General features: G+C 49.4%; 1 protein-coding gene across 1 annotated transcript in view; it reads left to right on the top strand.

Annotated features, from left to right (window-relative positions):
• Window positions 1–2,243, top strand: part of LOC137208739 (receptor-type tyrosine-protein phosphatase U-like) — a 274,206-nt gene extending 271,963 nt beyond the window's left edge. The window contains exons 2-3 of the mRNA XM_067709316.1: window positions 1,634–1,842; window positions 2,196–2,243. Coding sequence (XP_067565417.1) covers window positions 1,634–1,842; window positions 2,196–2,243 — 257 coding nt within the window. The remainder of the gene's footprint in view (window positions 1–1,633; window positions 1,843–2,195) is intronic.
• Window positions 2,244–22,410: the final 20,167 nt, after the last annotated feature.

Raw genomic sequence — 22,410 nt, 5'->3', positions numbered from 1 at the left:
TGCTTTGCGAGGACCTAGAGGGGTGGGATAGAGAGGGTGGGAGGGAGGCTCAAGAGGGAGAGGATATGGGGATATATGTATGCATATGGCTGATTCACTTTGTTGTACAACAGAAACTAACACAGTACTGTGAAGCAATTATACTCCAATAAAGACCTATTTGAGAAAAAAAAAGGAGGTCAAGCACCACTCTTGTCGGCTCCTTCTTTCCTCTGAGAACTGCCCTCAGCTTTCTGGGACTCAGTGGGTGTCTGACTTCACAGTAAATTCTAATAATACCAACAGCTGCTGTCTGTGGGCATTCACCAGTTGCCAACAATGGACTGGGTATTTTTCATGCATCATCTCACTTAATAATCACAATACCTCTATTGGATAGTAGTGACTTTATCCTCATTTGGCGCTTGAAAACTGAGGTTCAGAAAGGGCTAGGAATTTCCCCAAGGATACACAGCCACTTAGTGGCATAACTGTGATTCAAACTCAGGCTGTCTTAACAGAGTCCTTGCTCTTAATCACCCCATTACACTTTTTATCTAAAGATGTTTAGTGAAATAAGCAAACAAGAAAAACCTCCTTGGAAAAAAAAAGAAATCGGGGAAGTGTTGCTACCTCTGCTCTCCTCCTGGAGAGTCACAATGCATGTTAGTTTGTTGCAAGTCCTGAGATGTCCTGCAGGGAACAGAGCTATTTAATTTTGTTTCAACCAAAATTTTCCAGATTCATTTTAAAAAGTTGAATGTTTATTTTGTAAATGGACTACCACTTAATGACCTTGCACAACTGGTGTTCTCTGAAACACACTTTGGGAAATATTACCTGTGGCAAATCACTTCTCTCCAAGCCTCAGTGGAGTTTCTGGCCATGATGGAGTCACGGCGGGGCTTCCCTCCCACTGTAAGCAACTATAAAACAGGGCAAAATACTTGCGACAACTGTTTTTAGAGGCGGGGGTGGGGGTGGGGGATGTTTCTCCATCCCAGGACTGAGATGCTGACCAGGGGAGCCGGGGAGGGGTGGTCTGGAGAGAGGGGATAGTTTCCCGGGGCCTGTGGGGCACTGTGAACCTCTCCACCTCGGGCTGACAATGGAAATGCTTATGCAGGAGAAACGCCTCTATTCAGGTGCTTCCCGTTAATCTGCAGAAGGGGTGGCAGCAGCAGCTAGTTTCGGGACTTGCTTGTCTTTGAATGGGGGTAATTGCTGGGAGTTGTCAATGTTCCAGATTGTTCCCTGGAAGAGGGGAAGGAAGGAGGGATGTCATGGGCTCTGCTGAGCACTTCCCCCTGCAGGCAGCACGTGAAGTCACAGAGGGGTGGGCCCTGCAGGGGAGCCCAGGAGGGTGAGGGGACCACGGGATCACAGCAGGCAGGGCCGAACCAGAAGGGCCCTGCGAGTTCATATGAACCAATCCCCTCAGTTTACAGATGGGAAAACTGAGATGCAGCAGGGAAGGGGCCACCCAGGGTCACACAGGGTGGGCCCAGCCAGCTGCTTGGCTCCAGCAAACAGCCCAGGCGTCCTCCACGCTGGCCGTGCTCCCTTCCCTCCCTCGGCCCCCTGAGTCCATCTGGGGTTCCCCAGGCTGGGGCCCGTGTGTATCAGAAACCACTTTCCCTTTCTCTGACTACAGGAGACCAGCGCAGTGGTGGGGTCACTGAGGCCAGCAGCCTCCTGGGGGGCTCACCGCGGCGTCCGTGTGGCCGGAAGGGCTCCCCGTACCACACGGGGCAGCTGCATCCCGCGGTGCGTGTGGCCGACCTCTTGCAGCACATCAACCAGATGAAGACGGCCGAGGGCTGCGGCTTCAAGCAGGAGTGTAAGGTGCACGGCCCCAGTCCAGCCAGGACCCCTCGCCAGGGCCTCCTGTGGCTCCTTCCTTCCACACCCCTCCCACAGGGCTGTCATGAAGGAAACAGGAGATAGTGGCTGTAAAGCACCGGCAAGCACCAGGGCCGCAGTGGGCTGCAGCTGTCAGCACGCCTGCTGTTATCAACATTCCCACCTCTGGGGGCAGGCTGGGTGCAGTAGGGCCCGTCTAACCCGCCATCGTCCTAGTTGGCCTCCACCTCAGAGCAGCACCCCTGCCCCAACCTTGAGCTTATACCATCCTCTTCATGACCCCCTGTGCCCTCCCGGGAAACCTCAGGCTCCAGCCCCCTCCCCCAGCCTCCCATTCTCCCCTCCCGTTCCAGGAACTGCACATCTTCACCCACTCTGCAAACCTGGAGGCCTGCCTGTAAGGAGAGACCACCATCCCTGCCAGCAGGTGCCCAGCCCCCTACAAGGAGGTACCAGTCGCCGACACTGACCCTCCCAATAACTCCTCTGTCGTGGAGAGTCAGTTCCAAGGGTTGGGTGTGTGTGCATGTGTGTGTATGTGTGTGACACATGCGTGAGGGTAGCATTTGCGTGTGTACATGCCTGTGTATGTGTGTGTACCTGCCTGCGTGTGAATGTGTCTGTGAGAGGTATGTGCACGGTGTGTGTGTGTCTGTTTGTGAAGGTACAGGGGGCATGTGCTGTGTACTCTGTGTGTGTTGGGGAAATTCTCAGTGCTCTGGGGGCCCCTGTGTGCCAAGCAAGAAGGCCCTGTCTGTGATCTTAGCTGGAGGGCCCGGGTTGCAGTACTAAGACAGACTTCTAGACAGCAGAGGACGTGGCACCACAAAGCAGTTAAAAGGACAGGCTTTGAAGTTAGATAAATCTGGGGTCGCATCCTGACTTGCCTTGAGAGACCTTCAGCAATTCACATGGCCTCTCCTAGCCTCAGTTTTCATATGCATAAAATAAAGTTAGTGGTGTTTAACCCTCACTACGGTCTCAGGGCATAGGCACATTATTATCCCATTTTATAGGTGGATAAAACTGAGGCTGAGAGATACAGGAACTTGTCTAAGGTAAGCAAGGAGGCTGCCTCCAGTCTCCAGGGCTCCATCCAGGCCCTGGGCAACCTTGCGCAGGGAGAAGTGCTGAGCACCACCCAGCCATGAAGGGCCATTGGACCAGATGACCGCTAGGGTCCTTGAGAAACTCTGATTCCAGAAGGGGAGCAGCAGACCCAGGAGAAGGGAGCGGGGCAGCCTGGGTGTCTGCCCTGTGTCAGTCACTCTCACAGTGTAAGCTTGGCCAGGGCCTCTCTTTCTGGCCTTTGATTTCTCCATCCATGAGACAAAGCTAACAGCCCTGGCCAAGAGACCCTCATGAGGCTGTTAAGAGACCCACGTGCCTCGTTCCTCCCCCAGCTCCTGGGAGATACTCATTCACACCAGCCCTGGACATGGAAGAGCAAAGTGGTCCTGCTGCCCCAGAACTATGACAAGGACACAGCTTGGCTGTCCTGCCACCCAACCACTGCCCACCCTTCCTTATCTCCACCAGTGGGGACCCCAACATTTACATTCCTGTGGCCCTGACTGATGTGAGGGCTGGGGGCAAAGCACACCCTAGAAACCCCCCAACCTCATCTGGGAAAATCCCAGGGACTAAAGAAGCAGGGCTGAGGACTGCGGGGGTGTCCCTCTGTGCCTCTGTCCATCTCCCTGGGAACCGGGCCTGTGGGGGTGATCCCCTCCCCTCCAATGCTCCTCCTTTCTGGGCATCAAGGCCAGCGCTCCTCCTCAGTGTGCCCCTCTGCACACGGGGGCCCTGCTCTTCTCTGAGCTGGGGAGGGTCATGCTGGGGCTCCCTGGTGCTGGGTGGAGAAGCTGCTGGGACAACCCTGCCCCTTCCAGCGGTCCTTGGTCCCTGATTTCCAAGGGAAATCCCAGGAGCCAGGAAGCCCTGACTCTCAGATCACACTGAACTTGTCAGGAAGGGGCCAGCTGGCGTCTGTTTGGGGTGGTCAAGTCTGCAGGGAGCTCCATCGGGTGCCCAGGCCTAAGTTTTGGAGTCTGGCCGGCCCTGACCTCGAGGAGACTGTCAGTCAGCCTGCATCGGCACCTTCAGAAAGTCCCGGGGAAGGGGAGCTGGTGAATTAGCGAGAGGTCCCTCATTTCTCTGCCCTGCCCCTTACAAGATTACAAAGGGCAAGTCAAGCTATGGTCAGGGTACAAATCAGGGTCAAGTCCAGAAGAAGCCAGACAAGCGCCAAGGCTCTGGGAGCCTGTGCTAGCCTCTTGGGTCAGGAGGAAAGCTGGGGTCAGGTCTGGGAATGGGGTTTTAGGAGAAAAGCATCAGGAGAGGGAGGGAGACATGGACAGGTGGGGCAAGGCAGGACACCAGGAGGAGACTTGGGGCTGGAACACTGATGGGGAGAAGGCCGGATGCCAACCCACCCAGCAGGACAAGGTCAGGAGTGGGGAGCAGAGTCAGTGCCTGTCACTGTCGGGGAGCCTGGCTCGGGGTCTCAGATCTTCCCAGTCATGGAGTTGGCAGGAACCCAAGAGATTCGTTCATTTATTTAAATATATTTTTTATTTATCCCTGGGCACCAGGGATACTGAAATGAACAAGACAGGCAGAGAGCCCTCTTTCCTAGACCTTACGTGGGAGGTGGGCCTATCAGCGGCTGGTCAGTGCTGCAAAGAGCCATCAGGCAGGAGACAGGGCTGATAGGGTGCCCACCCATGAGCGGCAAGGCTCTGCGTGAGTCAACTGCCCTCTCTGGGCCTCAGTTTCTCACCTGTAAAATGGGAACAATCATATTAGGATCAGATGAGGTTGTGATCACGTGCCTTGCGTGGTGCCAGGTGTGCTGAAGGGGCTGCATCCACAAACACGCAGCGGAGATGCAACACAGCCCTACTGGGGACGATATTCCAGTGGCCTGAGCCCAGCTCTTTCCCAGCCCCAGGCTTCCTCAAGGGGTGCAGTGGGAGGAGGAGTGGGCTGGCTGGCAGGGACCCGAGTCACTCCTGGCTCTGTCACAGACTTGCTGTGTGGCCCTGGGTAAGACACTTCCTCTTCCTGGGCCTCAGTTTCTTCAATGAAGACTGGCTCTATGAGGTACTGATTCTGTTTGCACACCAGCTGACACTCTGTGCCTCAGTTTCTCCATTGGCCAGAGGATTCAACCTATTCTAGTGACTTTAGGATCCAACATCCTTTCATCTGAATTAAGAATTTATGGGACAGTGCGAACCCCCAGCTCATTTCATTGATGCCATCACTTCCCACCAGCCCTCGGTCCTGGCAAGCCCCTCCGGACCAGGCTCAGGTTTATGGGAGAATGTCAGCTGCAGTCCCTGCCTCCCAGCAGCCTTCAGTCCACGCAGATCCACAGCATCACTAGCAATCACCCCCCTGGGGAGGCAGGCTCTTCAGCTCTGCAGATGACAGGCTCTTGAGAGAAAAGCAAGTGCGTTGGATGAGGGCGGGAAAGAAAACCCTGCAGGCCAGAGCCACAGACTGAGACTCACACGATGGGATTTCATAGGCGCGTGTGAGTTAACTGTGCAGCGCCAACTAAATCAACAGCTCAGGGACAGAGGTGGGAGACAGGCCTGGAGATGAGACCGGCAGGGAGCTCAGTGTGAGTCCACAAGGTGACATGTCTCTCGTGTCACCTGTCCCTTATCTGCTCTCCCCATCCACCCTACCCCACCCATCCAGCCCAGTCCCAACCAAGGCTTTTCCCATGAGATGGAAGGCCCCAAACCTGGTTAGTTTAATAATAACAACATGGGGCTTCCCTGGTGGCGCAGTGGTTGAGAGTCCGCCTGCCGATGCAGGGGACACGGGTTCGTGCCCCGGTCCGGGAAGATCCCACATGCTGCGGAGCGGCTGGGCCCGTGAGCCATGGCCGCTGAGCCTGCCCGTCCGGAGCCTGTGCTCTGCAACGGGAGAGGCCACAACGATGAGAGGCCCGTGCATCGCAAAAAAAATAAAATAAAATAAATAATAACAACAGTAATAGCTACCAGTTTTCAAATGCTTACCCTACACTATGTACTCACATTCTCTCTCTCCTCACAAGTTCACAAGGTTGGTATTAATAACATTTTACACAAGAGAAAACTGAGGCTCAGAAAAGCTAATTAATACAGAGCTAGGAAGTGGCAGAGCTGAGATTTGAGCCTTATTCTAACTGACTCCAAAGCCAAAATACTTCTGTGCACATCCTGCCACTCTTTAGGCCATGTAAATAGAGATATGGAGTCTAAAAAAAGGGAGGAGAGAATCCTGTTCAACTCATGAATAAGCTGAACTTTGCCTAAAGGCAGGGCCTCCAGGCTTAGAAGGGCATGCGATCAAGGTCACATTGATTAATTAATTTAAGAAGTATTTATTAGAATCTGACTAAGTACTAAGCTCCCTTCCAAACAGTGGAGATATACAGGTGAAGCAGAAGGACAAAGTCCCTGCTCTCCTGGAGCTTGCTTTCCAGTAGGGGAAACAGATAATAACCAAATAAATAGATATTAGGAAGTGGTAAGTTCTGAAATGAAGGGAAAAAAGTAAATGGAAAGAGACCAGAGATGAGGGAGCTGCATTAGAGAGGCTGGTCAGGAAGGCCTCTCTGAGGAGGTGATATATGAACAGAGATCTGAATTAAGTGAGGGAATGAGATTTGTGATAATTGTCAAGGGAGGAGCAGGTGCAAAGGCCCTGGGGCGGGAATGAACATGATGTGCTCAAGGACAGTAGAGAGCCAGTGTAGCTGGAGCACAGCAAGTGGGGGAAGAGGGCTAGGAGATAAGGTGCGAGGAGTCAGCAGAAGGAAGATCATTTAGAGTCGATAGGCCATGGCAGAGTTTGGATTTTCCTTTTAGAGTTGAAGGAATTCACTGCAGAGTTTTGAGCAGGAGAGTGATGTGATCTGATTTGTTTTGAGAAGATCACTATGGCTGCTGGGGAGAAAAATTTCTGCTGGGGTGAGAATGGAAGCAGGAAGCCCAGGGAGCAGGGATAACAAAAGTCCAGAAGGACCAGGGTGGGAGGGGGCAATGAGAAGTGGTCATTCACAAGAGGAATTATTGAAGGAATGGAATGTTCCTCCTCAAAAGGAAGAGGCTCAGATGGACCCAAGAGCTGACCTGTAACTTCAGAAAAGCCATCACATGGACCAGGAGTTGAGCCCATTCTGCAGTCCTCAAATGTCAGAACCAGGACCTATGGGTGAGGCCATGGGAAAGCTGTCAGTGCTGTCAACGGTGGAGCAGCTTTCTGGCAAGGGCATGCTCCCCCTGCTGGAGGAGCACAGCAGAGGTCAGCTCTCAGGGCTGCCGCGTGGAGTGGACAGAGGTCAGCTTTTGGAACCAGACAAATCTGAATTCAGATCATTTTCCTTTTTCTGATTATTATCTGTGCTGCCTTAGGCCACTTTACCTTTTCAAATTTCAGCTTCCTCATCTGTAAATTAGAACCAATACCCATCTTATTGGATTGTTCAATAGAGAATATAAAGTACCCAGCACTGTGCCTGACACAGAGTGCTCAATAGGTGGCAGTGATTATGAGGGTGACTGTGCTGGTGATGATGATGATGATGATGGTGACGGTGATGATGGTGGTGGTGCTGATGGTAATGGTGATGGTGATGAGAAGAAGGAGAAGAGTGCTGGTGATGAATATGATGGTAGTGATGATGATGATAATGGTCATGATGAGAAGGAGGAGGATGGTGATGATGATGAAGATGATGATGAGGATGATGAAAGGTTGATGAGAATGTTACTGACGGCAAAATTATATTTTGTTTGGCACTGGTTTTTGTGGAAGGAATCCAAGCACCAAGCAGGAGACAGAACTAGAAGACCACTCAGGTTCTCTTCAAATAGTAAGATTTGACGAGAAAATGCTCTGCAAGGCAGCTCACTCCCTCTGTGGATGTCATCACTCCCTCTGCTGACTCTCCCTCCCTGGGAGTACTAGAGTGAGTTGGAGACTCCTGTGCCACCAGACTCATCCTCTGAACAGGGAAGTTTTGACCCATCTAGGGCTTGACACTGTGCTGCCCATGTTCTGGGTACAAAAGTCCCTCCATGTCCCCCATTTCGTATTTGTAGAAAAAAGTTTTAGTCTCCTAAGCCTTCCAAAGAATAGACTGAAGCAGTTAAGGATGAGGATAATAGAGCCACTGGACTCCTAGCTCCTCCTGAAGGGATATACATGACAACCTGATGCATCTCTTTGAGTTGTCCTGCAGAAACTATGGCCCCCACCCAGTGGAGGATGGTGACTACATGCTGACCACAAGCATGTAGACCCCAAACTGGTTGGAACCAGAAGGTTGATGACTGAGATTCCCAACCAATCAGAAGAAGGTTCACGAGCTGATCAGGCATCATACACCCTCTCCCTCATACTCTTTAAAAACCTTTGCCTGAAAGCCATCAGGGAGTTCAGGTCTTTTGAGCATGAGCTGCCTATTCTCCTTGCTTGGCACCCTACAAATAAATGCTATACTTTTCCTTCACCACAACTCAGTGTCAGTTGATTGGCTTTGCTGTGCATCAGGCTAGCAGAACCCAAATTCAGTACAATGATAACTTTACCCTAAAGGTTACCTCATGGTTACATGATGGCTGCTGGAGTTCCAGCCCATGAGAGCTGCATTCTAGGCAGAAAAAAAAAAGGACAGAAGGAGAAAGAGACTCCTTCCTCCTGAATAAACTCCCATTGAAGTACTTTCCTGGAAACTGCATCCACCACCTCCGCTCATATTTCATTGCCACTCCTACCTGCAAGGAAGATTTGGGGCACAAAGCCACCCACAACAGTACTGGCCTCTTGCTACTAAAGGAGAAGGGGAGACTGGATTGTGAGCAGACAAGGACCAGCAACCTCTCCCATAACCAGCAACCAGGAAATTTAAATACAGACAGAGAGAGCCTGAAACTGGAGCTCCAACAACAGAATTTCCTCCAGGAATTCCCCTGAGGGGGAGGAGAAAAGAATCCCTTCTCACTTAAATCTGCTGTAAAAATAGTTAAACACGCTAACATAGCAGTAAATTCTCATTGCAGACAATATTTTTAAACAAAAGATAGAAAAGAAAATCAAAAACCCCTCCTAATTTCATCATCCAGTGTGATTATCTGATTTTACATATATACATATACATGTATATCTATATATACACGTACATGTATGTATTTGGTCTTCATCCACTGTTCCTGGCACAGAGCTCCTAAAACCCTTGTAATTTCATATATATGCCATAGGGGCTTTTTTATAATATTTTTTCATAATCTTTTGTTATAATATTTACTTTTGCTCCTAGTCCCTGAAATAGCTTCAGAATATAAAGGTAAAATGAGTGTCTTTTGTTATTCATAACAAGCCCCTATCAACCACACCTGAGTTTATGTTAATGAGGTGACTTTTGGAAAGCCCCTAAGGATGAGGGCTGGTTGCCAGGGGAACCAATCATGTGACTAGAAAGTTGGAACTTTAAGCCCCACCCCCAACATCCTGGGAGGGGAGAGGGTTAGAGATTGACTTGATCACTAATGGCCAATAATTTAATTAATCATGCCTACATAATGAAGCCTCCATAAAAATCCCTGAACTACAGGGTTCTGAGCACTTCTGGGCTGGTGAACAAGAACTCAACCCTGTGCTGGGAGGCTGGCTACCCTAAACACCACAGGAACAGACATTTCTGTGCTTGAGACCCCAAGGAACCTCAAACCTCGCCCTAGGTACTTCTTCATCTGGCTGCTTAATTCATATCCTTTGCAGTTCACCAGTGATCTAATAAACCAGTTGTTTTCCTGAGTTCTGTGAGCTGCTCTGGTAAATTAATCAAACCCAGGAGGCGGTCGTTGCAACCTCCAATTTATAGCCAGTCGTCAGGAGCACGAGTGACAACCTGAACATGCGGTTGGCGTGGGTGAGGGGTGCAGTTTTGTGGGACTGAGGCTTTAACCTATAGGATCCGACAATATCTCCAGGTAGGCAGTGTCAGAATTGAGTTAAATTGTAGGTGATCCAGCTGGTGTTGCAGAATTGCTTGATGTGGGAAAAACCCACACATCGATGGGGTGTCAGGAGTGGTGCAATGTTGCAACAGAGTGTTGAGACAAAGGAAACTCACAGGACTGTGCTCTCCCTTTACATTAAAAATTAATTAAAAACTGTTAGTATTTGTGCGCACTTCCTCCTGCGGTTTCTTTTTCTCTGGGTATATTTAGAATACACTTTATATCCAGATCTATATGTTGCTTGTTTTTCTTCTCACTCCTATTTCATGTGCATCTTCCCAAGTGAATTACTTTTGGACTGTCTGGTTTTCACAGGCTACATGACATTCCCTCACGTGTTTGTCCCATACCTGAGATAGCTAATCCCCCATTGTTAGGCATATACATGGTTCCACCTAAGTGTGTTTGTTATAAAAGATGCTGAGATGACTGACTCTTCACGTAGATCTTTGTCTCCATCTGATTATTTTCTTATGATTGATTTGTGGACTTATCAAAACAATAAGTACAGATATTTTTAAAGCTTTGGATATGTTTGGTCAAATTTCTCTCCCAGAGGCTGGCCTGGGACCCACTTCCCATACGAGTCTAAGAACATCCTCAGATGGGTTTCTGAGGCCTCCCTCCCCCCTCATTCAGCATCGTCTCTCTGCCACCCACCTCAGCCTCCTCTCCTCCAGTTTCTTTCAGGAAACACAATGGGAAAGTTTATTTTCTGAAATATCTAATCATGTACTTATCTCTAAGTAGTTTTTAAAGTCAACATAATTACTCTAGTCCCATTAAGTTTAATTTGCAGCAAATTATGCCTTTAACGTGAAGCTGGGGTTGCTTTGCTGGTTGGAGTGGAGATAGGGTTTGACTATTTATAACAGGAGCCAGTGATGAAAAGCGCTCAGCTGGGTAAACAGCGTCAGGTCCTTTCTCAGGAAGGTGTTAGTCCTGGGTGGGAGTCTCGATGCCCTGGCTATCCCACCCCATGTCCCCAGGGCCAGCTCCGCTCTCCCCGCTCTCCCCAGCAACAGATGAACATAGTGGTGGGCGGTTTCCAGTGAGCTGACCACTCCCTCCTCAGGCCCTGTTTTCCCTGCTTCTCCGCCTGGGGGTTCTCTAGTGTCCTGGGCCAAGAACAGGGCAGCCCCAAAGTGCCAGGGATTTAACACCCCAGGGAGGGATGGGACAGGGTGGATAAATAGGTAGATACCCAGCTTCCCTCTGAGGGACAAGTCTGAGGCACTTCCTCAGAGGGTTCCCAGCAGGGCTGAGCCCACATCTGATTCAGCCTTTAGGGCTTTCCTCCCTCCCTCCCCTGTCCCCTCCTCACTGTGCCTCCTGGGATCACCTCCCACATAAACCAGCTGCTGTTTTGGAGGAACCCAAACTCAGCACTGATCCCTCGAGAACAGCAGCAGTGGGATGGATAGAGTGGAGGATCTGAGAGATACTCAGGGAGGGCAGAGCTGTGATGGGCAGAATGGCAAATGGTAAAAGCAGACATTTCCCCTTTTGAGCCTCTGATAAGACCACAGCCTTTTGAAACCCTAAACAGAGGCTGCAGCTGACCTGTGCCCAGATGCCTGAACCACAGAAACAACAGTTCTCATTTATCATCTCACAGCTGTGGCTCTGGGTCTGTGCTCCCCTCACCTGACTCCCATTCCAGGCACTCAACACCTGCCTTCTCCCAAGGGCACATTAGCCCTCCTAACTAGTGTCCGGGGCCCTTATTGTCCCCCTTGCTCACAGTTCCTCTACTCCCAGACCTCCGTCTGGGATCCAAAGCCTGCTGGGATGTCTGCCTGTTGTCACCTGCCAGCCAGGTAGCTGGGCCTGGACAGTGGCCCCCTGTCTCACCCTTGCCATGGCCAGGCACCAGGTCCTCCTGGGCAAGCTTCTACCCCTTGCGCTGGGCGGGGCTTCCCCTCTGCTGGTTTTAAGACCCCAGCCCCACACATCCTGCTGCAATGATTAATTTTATGTGTCAACTTAGAGGATGTTTTAGGGTGACATTTGTGTTTAAATCAGTGAATTTTGAGTAAGCAAACTGCCCTCCATAATGTGGCGGGCCTCATACAATCAGCCGAAGGAAATTCTCCAAGCAAGAGGGAATTCTCCAGCAGCCGGTCTCTCCAGACTGCTAGCCCGCACTGCAGGGTTTTGACTCACCTGCTCCTATAATTGCATGAGTCAATTCTTTGTAACAAATCACTCTCTGTATACAGATACACCTCTTACCGGTTCTGTTTCTCTGGAAAAGCCTGACAACACACTTGCCCAGACCAAGAGCCCACAGTCCCCAGGGCTGTTCCGATATTGAGCAGGTAACCTCCCAAAGCCAGCTTTCTTGGGTCTGGGGATCACATCTTTGCTTAGCTCCTTACCTTGTCCTAGCCTGCTCACCCCCTCTCCCTGTGAACCACTTTCTCAAGAATCCTCATTTCAGGCTCTGCGGCTAGGGAACCCAGCCTCGGCTAATTGGTAGTAGGGATGGTCCTAGGAAGCAGGTTCTGAGATGAATTTGTGGAGATGGCAGTGAGGACCCCATCACTGGTAGTAAGAGAACTGGAGACAGTCCTGACATGTGGTGGTAATGCCATGGTTAAGGCATTCACCCTCAGGGAACAGGGAAGGGATCCAGGTGGAGGGGCTGCACTGGCTGGTGCAAGGCCCTAAGTAATATGGGAGGGAAAGTAATTCTAAGGAAATTGGAATTGGGAACCCTTGTCAAATGGCTCTGATACACTGAAGACTGAAAATTATAGACTCAGATGAATAATCTAGCAAGTCGAAGCAAATGTTCATGCAAGAACTTCCCTGGCGGCACACGGAGAGACACCCATCTCTTGCAGCCAGAGACCGGACACAAGTCGTCACTGTAAGAGTGCAGCACTTCAAAGAAGGATGAACTCTCTGTCTAGGAAAGTTTTCTGTGCCCAAGTCAGGGCCCCGATGGGACAGGAACAAGTGCCTGAGACTCAGGGTGAGGATATCTGGATGGTTGGGACTTGAGAACCCAGATTCTTCAGAAACTTCAGGCCTGCAAAGTGACCCACTCCCCTTGCTGGAGCAGAAAAGCTCCCTTGCCAGAGGATGGTACAGGGACCTCAAATGAGGAGGTCCTTCCACGAGAACACTTGCCCTCTTCAGGATCTGCCCCTACATCCCACTTTGGCCAACAGAGCCACAACCAGGCTTAAATCTAAGCATAAACCAACTGCCAAAGCACTGGGTCAGCCAGGGGAGGTGTGAGATTGATTATACATTCAAGGAGCTGCAGGACCTGGCTGCAAGGGCCCAGGAAAACAGGGCTGGGGATGGATCCCAGAGGTGCCGGACCAAGGAGGGCAGGATACAAAGCTGGATAAAGCCACGTGTTGATATAAGGGGACTGTCTTGTGACACGGGATTTGACACTCTGGGAAGGGCTTGTTCCAAAGCAGCTACGGGGATGAAAGGATCCCGCCGTGGCAGATGGCATAATTATCGTAATGAGCAGTAAGTTTGAAATGGCAGCCTCATTAAATCTAGAACACGTTGAGCTTCAAAAGACACTGGTAAGAGATTGAAAGATATTGAAAGACAAGCAACAGGCTAAGAGAAAAGATCTAAAAATCATATATCTGATAAAGGACTTGTTTCCAGAATATATAGGGAATTCTCAAAACTCAATAAATAGAAAATAACCAGATTTTTTTTTAATGGAAGTATAGTTGATTTACAAAGTTGTGTTAGTTTCAGGTATACAGCAAAGTGATTCAGTGATAAGTAGATAGATAGATAGATGATAGATAGATAGATAGATAGATAGACAGATAGATGATAGATAGATAGATGATAGATTCCTTTTCAGATTCTTTTCCATTATAAGTTATTACAAGATATTGAGTATAGTTTCCTGTGCTATACAGTAGGTCCTTGTTGATATTTTATATATAGGAGTGTGTAAATGTTAATACCAAACTCCCAATTTATTCCCCTTCCCCTTCCCCTTTGGTAACCACAGGTTCGTTTTCTGCATCTGTGAGTCTCTTTCTGTTTTGTAAATAAGTTCGAAAATAACCCGATTTTTTAAATGGGCAAAAGACTTGAACAGATATGGATGACAAATAAGTACATGACAAGATGCTTGACTTCTTTAGTTACCAGGAAAAATGTAAATTAAACCACAGTGAGATACCACTGCAAACCTATCAGAATGGTGAAACTTAGAGCCTGATGACGCCGAATGTTGAAGCGGATGAGGAACCGCACGGATCCCACACACTGAGCAGGGAAAGCGCTGTGAAGAGTAGTCTGGCAGTTTCTTTAAACGTTAAGCATGCAACCTGCCATGTGACTCGGCCATTCTACTGCTAGGTATTTACCCAAGAGAAATGGAAACACAAGTTCACTCAAAGACTCATACGCAGGGAGATTGGGATTGACATATATACACTAATATGTATAAAATGGATAACTAATAAGAACCTGCTGTATAAAAATAAATTAAATAAAATTCTAAAAATAAAAAGCAATTAGAACATAAAAAAAGACTCATACACAAATGTTTATGGCAGCTTTATTTATAATGTCAAAAACCTGGAAACAACCCCATGTCCATCACCAGGTGAATGGATTAACAAATTGTGGTATATCCAGGTAATGGGTTACTATTCAGCAATAAAAAGGAACAAACTGTTTATACACACCACATGGATAAAACTAAAAATAATTTCTGAGTGAAAGAAACCAGACAAAAAGTGCATGTTCTATAATTCTAGTTAGATATAATTCTAGAAAATGTAAACTAATCTATAGTGAGAGAAAGCAGATCACTGATTGCCTAGAAAAACAGAAGGCAGAGAAGAGGAAAAAAAAAAGGGAAAATGTAGTACTGGCCACAGAGGCAGATGGCTGTCAACTTGTAGTCCACTATGACTGGGAGCTGTCTCTTGTGCTGAGCAGAGCTCCAGTTTGCCTCAAAGTCTTTCCAGACTGTCCTCTCCTGGAGTGAGTGTCAGAGGGACCAGGCAGGATTTGCTGATGGCAGGGAAGAGAGAACCCTTCTCCACTCAGGTCTCTGGGAAAGTTATTCCAGCTGCCATCCTGGGCTGTGCAGGGTAATGGATGGCCTTTCTTTCATGCTCTCTGGGAGATGGGCTCCTCCTTAATCTGCTGCAGTGTCATTAACTCAGAAAACATTTGCTCCTTGAGGCTCCTGATGGCCTTTAGAAAGTGCAAATTAAACACCAACCAGGAAGGGCTGCTCAAGGCTTAACCCTCCCCTTCCCAGCACAGACCCAGGCCTTGGCCAGATGGGTCTACAGATCACTGGCCTTGACTCCCAGGGAGGCCCTGGGTCATGTCTCCAGCTCTTCTCAGCCCAGTGAGCAAGTGGGTGTGAGGGCAGAGGAAGGGCAAAGAAAGAAGAGGAACCCTTGGCCCCTGAGTGACTCAGTTCAGGGGTTTGTAGACAGAGGGCCCTCCCCCAGGCCGGTTAGAGAGCAGAGCACTGAAGGGCCTTCTTTGGGGGCTGGGTGACTTTGAGTCACTTCCTTAACCTCTCTGTGTTGGCTTCCCACAGGACAGAGGGGCTGGAGGGGCCTGTGTTTCACAGCAAGTAGAGCCTGGTTCCCCCAGGCTCTACGTGTCTATGCTCCCACCCAGGTCCCTGCTCCCTGCTGGGACCACAGGTCACATGTGACCAGGTGGGGAGCCACCTGTGGGGACAGAGAGGAGTAGGTGACCTGGATGAGCTGACGGGGGTGGGAGCCCCTGTTACTGAGACTCCCTGGGGAGCCCAGCACTGTGCCAGGATTCCCCATCCACACACACACACACACACACACAATACCCTATATGAGGCTCAAAACACAAGAGAGAGGTCTCACCTTGACCTCTCCCCTTCCAACCTCCCTGCTTTTGCACGTGCAGTCCCCCCCTCCTAGCACACCTTCCCTCCTCTATGCAAGTCCCACCCAGCCCAAGGTCGGCCTCTTCCAGGAAGTCCTCCCTGATGACTGTCAAGCCCTCAATGGTTCCACTCATCTGGCTCTTGGGTTGTTCAATTTCCCAACACAGGTTTAGATTTTGGTGCCATGAGGCACGTGGCCCAGACACAGACATTAGCTCATTTCATTATCTCATCAGGTTAATTGATATTTACTGTACACTGACTTGGAGCCAGGTACTGCGGGGTCACAGAGGGGACGGGAACAAACATCCACTGAGCTCCTGCAGATCTCCCCACCCTCGTGGCTGGTGGGAGCCCGAGTGGGGTCCCTGCAGGCCCCTCACCCTGTTGGAAGATGAGGAACCTGAGGCCCAGAGACGGAAGAGGGGGGAAGCTGCTCAGGTCTGGCGGTGAGTCAGGGGCTGGGATTCAAAACCAGGCCAGATTCCAAATCCACCCCACCCCCATTACCTGCCCCTGGAACTCTTTAAACCCCCTCAGCTGGGGCAGAATTGGTCCTGGAGCCTGGAGCCTTCTGGTCACCCAAGCAGGGCTCAGGCAGACACAGCTGTGCAGAGAGGGGGTGGGACAGGGGGCAGCAAGGCAGGAACCCTAGTCAGGACTAGGTGAGGTGAGTGACACCCTCACCCTTCTGGTGGCTCCCCAGTCTGTGGTCCACCTGGGACTCCTGGCCCCCTGGCTGTACACTTGCCCATCCCCTTTCTCCAAACTGTCCCCAGGGCCTGTTTGTAGCCACAGCACATGATGAACCTGCCTTTAGGATTCTGGCTCCAGATCTTCTGTTGTCTCGCCTTCCCAAGCTGGTCTCCCTTGTCAGTGAGATTCTCCGAGAAATATTAAAGGAACAGATGGTGGTCACTGATCCCAGGTGGTGGGAGGACAAGGCCTGGCCCCGGGACTGGTGCTGGATGACAAATCCCATCACTTGGAGCTGGTAACGACTTTTCCTGCAGGTGTGTCTCAGCATGAAAGCAGGGTGCGTGTGCATCTCTGTGTGTGTAGTGGGATGGGCTATACATCCCCTCTGCTCCCCCGGGCCCTGGACTCCATCTCTGGCTCCAAACTGAGGCTGCTGGGGTGAGTTCCCAGTTTGTTGATGGAGGCTAAAAATGAATGTCAGCTTGTGACCCCACTTTGGGCTGCCCCCGGATCAACTTCAAGTTGAGAGAGAGAAGAAAGAGAAAATTGAATCCCGAGATGCTACAATCAGAATGGTCCCCAACAATCTAACTCTTGTTACAGATGGGCAAACTGAGGGTCTGAGAAGGTACCAGAAGTTTACACATCTGGGCAGTGCCGGGACAGGCACGCAGGACTCCTGAGTGTCAGTGCATCCGCGTGAAATGACGTGTGTGTGTGTATGCGTGCCTGTGTGTGCATGGTGTGCACACACGTGCCTGCCTTACACGTGTGTATACAGGCTTTGTTAGGATGTGTGCGTGTGATTATCTCAGGGCACGCGTGTGAAGGTCGCAAGGACAGGCATGTGCATTAATCTCAGGGTGTGGGCGTGTATGACTGAAAGTGTGAGGGGGTGTCGAGGTGCCCTGAGGGTGAGGGTGGTGGTCTCGAGATAGTGCAGCTCTTGAAGAGCATGTGGGTGCCTGTCTCAGCAGGGCCACCCGGGGTGAGGATTCAGTGACTCTTTGCAGAATGCAGGAGGGATCAGTGACAGTGTGTGCAAGGTGCCAGGCATTGAAAATGAAGCTCAGAGGCCAGGACTCGATGCTGAGCCCCAGGGGGGGAAACTGATGCCACCCTCTCCTGCTACAGGTCAAGGCCAATCCAGGACTTGGGCACTGAGCCTGCAAGTGGGCCAGATGACCTCATCCGTGGTCTAGGAGGAGGCCAGCCTGCCCAGGCTCTGCAGGCAGTGGCTGGCATGGCTCAGATGGTGACCTACGTCCCTAGATGTAGATCACAGGTGCCTGGGATGTCAGGGGGGAGCGGCCAGGTGCCTCCCAAGGTCTCTATCAACTCCTTGGCCGACAACTTCACAACACCCCTCCCAAGGTCCTGGCGTTTTGCCAACTCTGGTTTCCTAGAGTCACTCCCCTATCCTTGCTTATGGTGAAAGGGACTCCATGATTTAGAACATAGATGGGTTCTGCAGTTAGAGAAGAACACAAGAGATTTGTCCAGGAGGCCAGCTCACTGTCCAGTGGGAGGAGCCACATCCTAACCCCAGCTTCTGAGGCCTCTCTGGGCCCCGTGGCCCTGGGGAGGGTGCAGCCCACTGACCCCATACCAGGTTGGGAGGGGAGGAGAGGTGGCCAAGGTGAGACCAATAGTGTGATGGTTAAGGGTTTGTTTTGGAATCAGACAGATCTGAGTTCAACTTGCTCATGGTGTGACCTTGGGCAAGTCCCTCCACCATTCAGAGGACAGAGGTCTTATCTGGGAAGGTCCCACATTGAGCTCTGGGAAATCGGTGCTGTATCAGAGACCATTCATATTCCCAGAGAAAAGACATTATCTCCATCTAATTAATCTAATTAATGGTAATCAAGTTGTGGAATCTGTGCAGCAGGGTGAGTGATTAGGAAGAATTACCTCCCCCGCAAACAGTTTAGATTTAACATTTTTGGCTCCACAATCTGAACACTAAAAAAAAGAAGAGTGAGCTCTCTGTCCCCACTCCCACAGAATTCCCTTAAGTGTGGGCACCAGCCCAGAGAGAGGGTCAGTCTACAACCAGAAGGGCAGGGGGGCACAGAAGACCTGCTGAGATGGTCACCCATAGCTCTGGAATATCTGTGCTGTCTCAAGACCGCCACCTGCTCCTTTGGGGACCCGACGGTCCCACCATCAGTAGGAGTCTCTCACACACCCAGTCACATCCATACATACCCGTATCCTGAGACAAATAGCACTTCTGTCTTTGAGTGTCAAAGTGTTCTTATATTTTATTCCAATAGACCCTCCCTCAAAAGAACCCAGAATTCTTGGGAGCCAGAGGTGGTTATGTCACGTATGTGTGTGTGCGTGTCCTGGAGGAGGAGTTGCACTAACTTCACTGCTTCCTGTCTCTGTTGGGTTTGGCTCAGGTGGAATGGAGTGGATAAGTGTATCTATCAGTAGCCTTCATCAGGAGAAGCTTAGGAAAGCAGCCTGAGGGATGACACCAGGGTAGGGCAATGCTTAACCCAAAGGGATGAATGCCCTGATGGTGTGCATTGCCTATAAGTGCCCCTTATATCACACTCCCTACCTCTCCTCCTTCACTAAAGAGTAAGTCCTTACATTATTGCAGGACATGGGACCTGCTTATTTAGAGCAGTGCCCTCTGCAGGCCGTCCGTCACTTAGGGATGGGCAGAGCCTGGAGACCGTTATTTTCAGCCCTGCTGAGTCCGGTAGATTGGCCCTTCCAACCACACCCTTTCTCAGCTTGTCCCCAAGTCTGCATGGGGCACCTCATTATAGGCAGAAGAACTGGGAGAAGGAGGACTACAGAAGAAGGTGGGAAGGGATGGAGGGAGGGGCTTCCCTTTAATGGTTGCCTGTTGGTGGGGGGAAGGAGACAACATTCCTCAGAACAGTTGGGTGTCGGGATCTCCTTCTCTTCCCCAGCATTTGCTTTGGGGTTTCAAGAGGAATAAACAAGACACAGTACTCAGAACCACAAAGTCCAGTACCCACAATTTAGAATTATACAACTGAGGATCAGGACTGTAGAATCCTAGACCCCAGAGCTATAGATGATAAAACTTTGAACCACCAAACCTAGAAGTAAAGACCCCAGAATCACAGAATTCTAAACTCAGAAATTCAGAACCCAGAGTCACAGAATCCAGACCCATGGAATCTAGAACAGAGAATAAAAGACCCTGAACCCAGGGATTCCCTGGTGGCGCAGTGGTTGAGAGTTCGCCTGCCGATGCAGGGGACACGGGTTCGTGCCCCGGTCTGGGAAGATCCCACATGCTGCGGAGCGGCTGGGCCCATGAGCCATGGCCGCTGAGCCTGTGAGTCTGGAGCCTGTGCTCTGCAACGGGAGAGGCCACAACAGTGAGAGGCCCGCATACTGCAAAAAAAAAAAAGACCCTGAACCCAGAATTATAGAACCCAGAACCCTGTAACACTAGAGCCTAGGACTTTTGCTCTCACTGAAATGCACTCTGCCTCCTACTCCATCTTAAATCCTTCAGCGCCCCACTCAAATACTTTTTCCCATGGGACCTTTGGCAGGCCCTTCTTCCTCTGAGCTGTCCAGGCTTCTCCTAGATCCTGTGATGCTATCCACACCTGTCCTCTCCGACCATTCACATTGGATTCCACACCCCATCTCTGCACTGCGTCTGACCCATTTCCATGCTCATGGTAGACATACAAGGCATGTTTGTGGAAAGAGTGAATTCTTGAATCATTTAGCGTGAAGTCCCTCAAGTTCCCTGGGTGGGGGGACCTGAAGCCCAGAAAGAGAGTACATTTTTCCCATGGTCACACAGTGTTTTGAGAAATCTCCGAGAAGACCCTAGTTCTCCTTATTCTAAGCCTAGAGCTCCTTCTCTGCCCCAGATTGTCTCTGAAAAACTAGGGTGTTGGCATGGAATGCCACTATATCTCATTGCTTCATAATGTCCCCCATTGTTGTTAGTTTCACCCTCAAAAACCTCAAAAGTTTAGGAGAAACTACTCAGCCTGGCAGTGGTGGTGATTGTGGTAGGAATGAAAATAGGCTTCCTGGAGGAGGTGGCACCTGAACTCAGTGGGCATGTGGGAGCCTATGCCAGTTAGAGAGCAGTGAAAAGGCCCAGAGGTAGGAGATGCATCCTGTGTTCAGTGACTGCAGGTGGAGGGTAATCACAGAGACAAAAGGTCACATTACAGGAGACGTTACAGGGCTTTGTATGCCATCCTGAGATGTTTAGTCCTTACCTACTGTATATCTTGTATATATTATATCCCTAGATTGCCTATAGCTCCTTGAGGGCAGGAGCTAAACACAGATTTGATCAAGAAAAAAAGCAATGAGGGTTGTGGCCTAGGAACACTGCTGATCCAAGGCTCAACCAACACAGCTCATAAGAAAGGAGTGAATGTCAAGTTAGAGCAGATGGGTGTTTATCAAGAGTAGCCTGAATATGCTGAGAGATAGGGGATGAGTGGAAGAGAGATAGGAGAAGGTGAGTGGAGGTCAGGAGAGTGGATAGAAAATGAAGGGTCCGATGTTGTTTAGAGTTTCCTTAGCTTCAGGACCATGGACAGCACCCAGGGCATTTAGATGGTTTTTCTCTTCAGATTCCTGGGATCACTCATTCCCTTGGTCTTCTAGATGGAATTATCTGGTTGGTTGGTTTGTTTTTTTTTTTTTCTCTTGCAAACTGTGCATTGTGACCAGGAATGAGGGAAGGGCTCTGAAGCCAGACTGCCTAAATTCAAATCCTGATTCTGCCCCTTACTAGCTACATAATCTTGGGCCAATTTCTTAAACTATCTGTACCATGGCTGCCTTATCTGTCAAATAAGGATAATAATGGCAACCTACCTCATAGGGTTGTGGTGAAGAATAAGTAAAAATAATGCAAGAAAAGAGATAGCGACTGGCACATAGGTGGTGCTAAAAGAATATGTGATATACCTGAAACTAACACAAATATTGTAAATCAACTGTACTTCAATAAGAAAAGAAAAAGAACATGTGAGCTGTTATGGTTGTAGATGTTGTTATCTCAAGATCTTTCTATGCAAGATGGGGATTCTTGAACCCAACTCCTATTCTTTAAAATGAGGCCCTTTTTTTCATCCATATTATTAGACTGTTTTTTACCATGACAATGTATTTTCACATTATTTGGTCAATTATTTAAATAAAACAAAATAAGGATATTGGACTAAGAAGTATTTATGTTCCATAACTCTTCAGCCATAACTGTCCCAATGTCTTTGATTCAGGATTTCTCATGAGTAGAAAAAGAGTTGAGCATGAGGCATAATGAAAAATGAAGACTTTGGAACAGATCATGGGGTACACCAATTATAAAGAATTAGAAGTTCTTATCAATGTTTTTAGCCTCTATATTGTTCCTCTCCACTTTTCCCAATGTATACTCAGGTATTTTGGCACCCTGAGCCCCTATATCCAGACGCTCACCACCCTCCCTTCATATACCACTATGTACATTGTCTCCCCGCTTCTTGACATGTGGATCATCTTTCAGATCTCAGATTGAGATGCACCTCTTCAGAAAAGACTGTCTTCACTCCTGAGCTTAAACAATGGCCCTCTTTTTTTTTTTTTTTTTTTTTGTGGCTGTGCCCTGCAGCATGTGGGATCTTAGTTCCCCAACCAGGGATCAAACCCGGGCCCCCTGCATTGGGATTGTGGAGTCTTAACCACTGGACTGCCAGGGAAGTCCAACTTTTTAGCTCTTTTATATTCAAATTTGGAGTTTATTAAGTACTGTCAAAAAGAAAACACTCCCATTTACCATTGCAACAAAAAGAATAAAATATCTAGGAATAAACTTACCTAAGGAGACAAAAGACCTGTATGCAGAAAATTATGACACACTGATGAAAAAAATTAAAGATGATACAAATAGATGGAGAGATATACCATGTTCTTGGATTGGAAGAATCAACA

Source organism: Pseudorca crassidens, chromosome 2 (assembly GCF_039906515.1).
Source record: "Pseudorca crassidens isolate mPseCra1 chromosome 2, mPseCra1.hap1, whole genome shotgun sequence".
NCBI classification, from domain to species: Eukaryota; Metazoa; Chordata; class Mammalia; order Artiodactyla; family Delphinidae; genus Pseudorca; species Pseudorca crassidens.
Note: the sequence above shows the minus strand (reverse complement) of the source record. Positions and strands in the feature narration are given on the sequence as shown.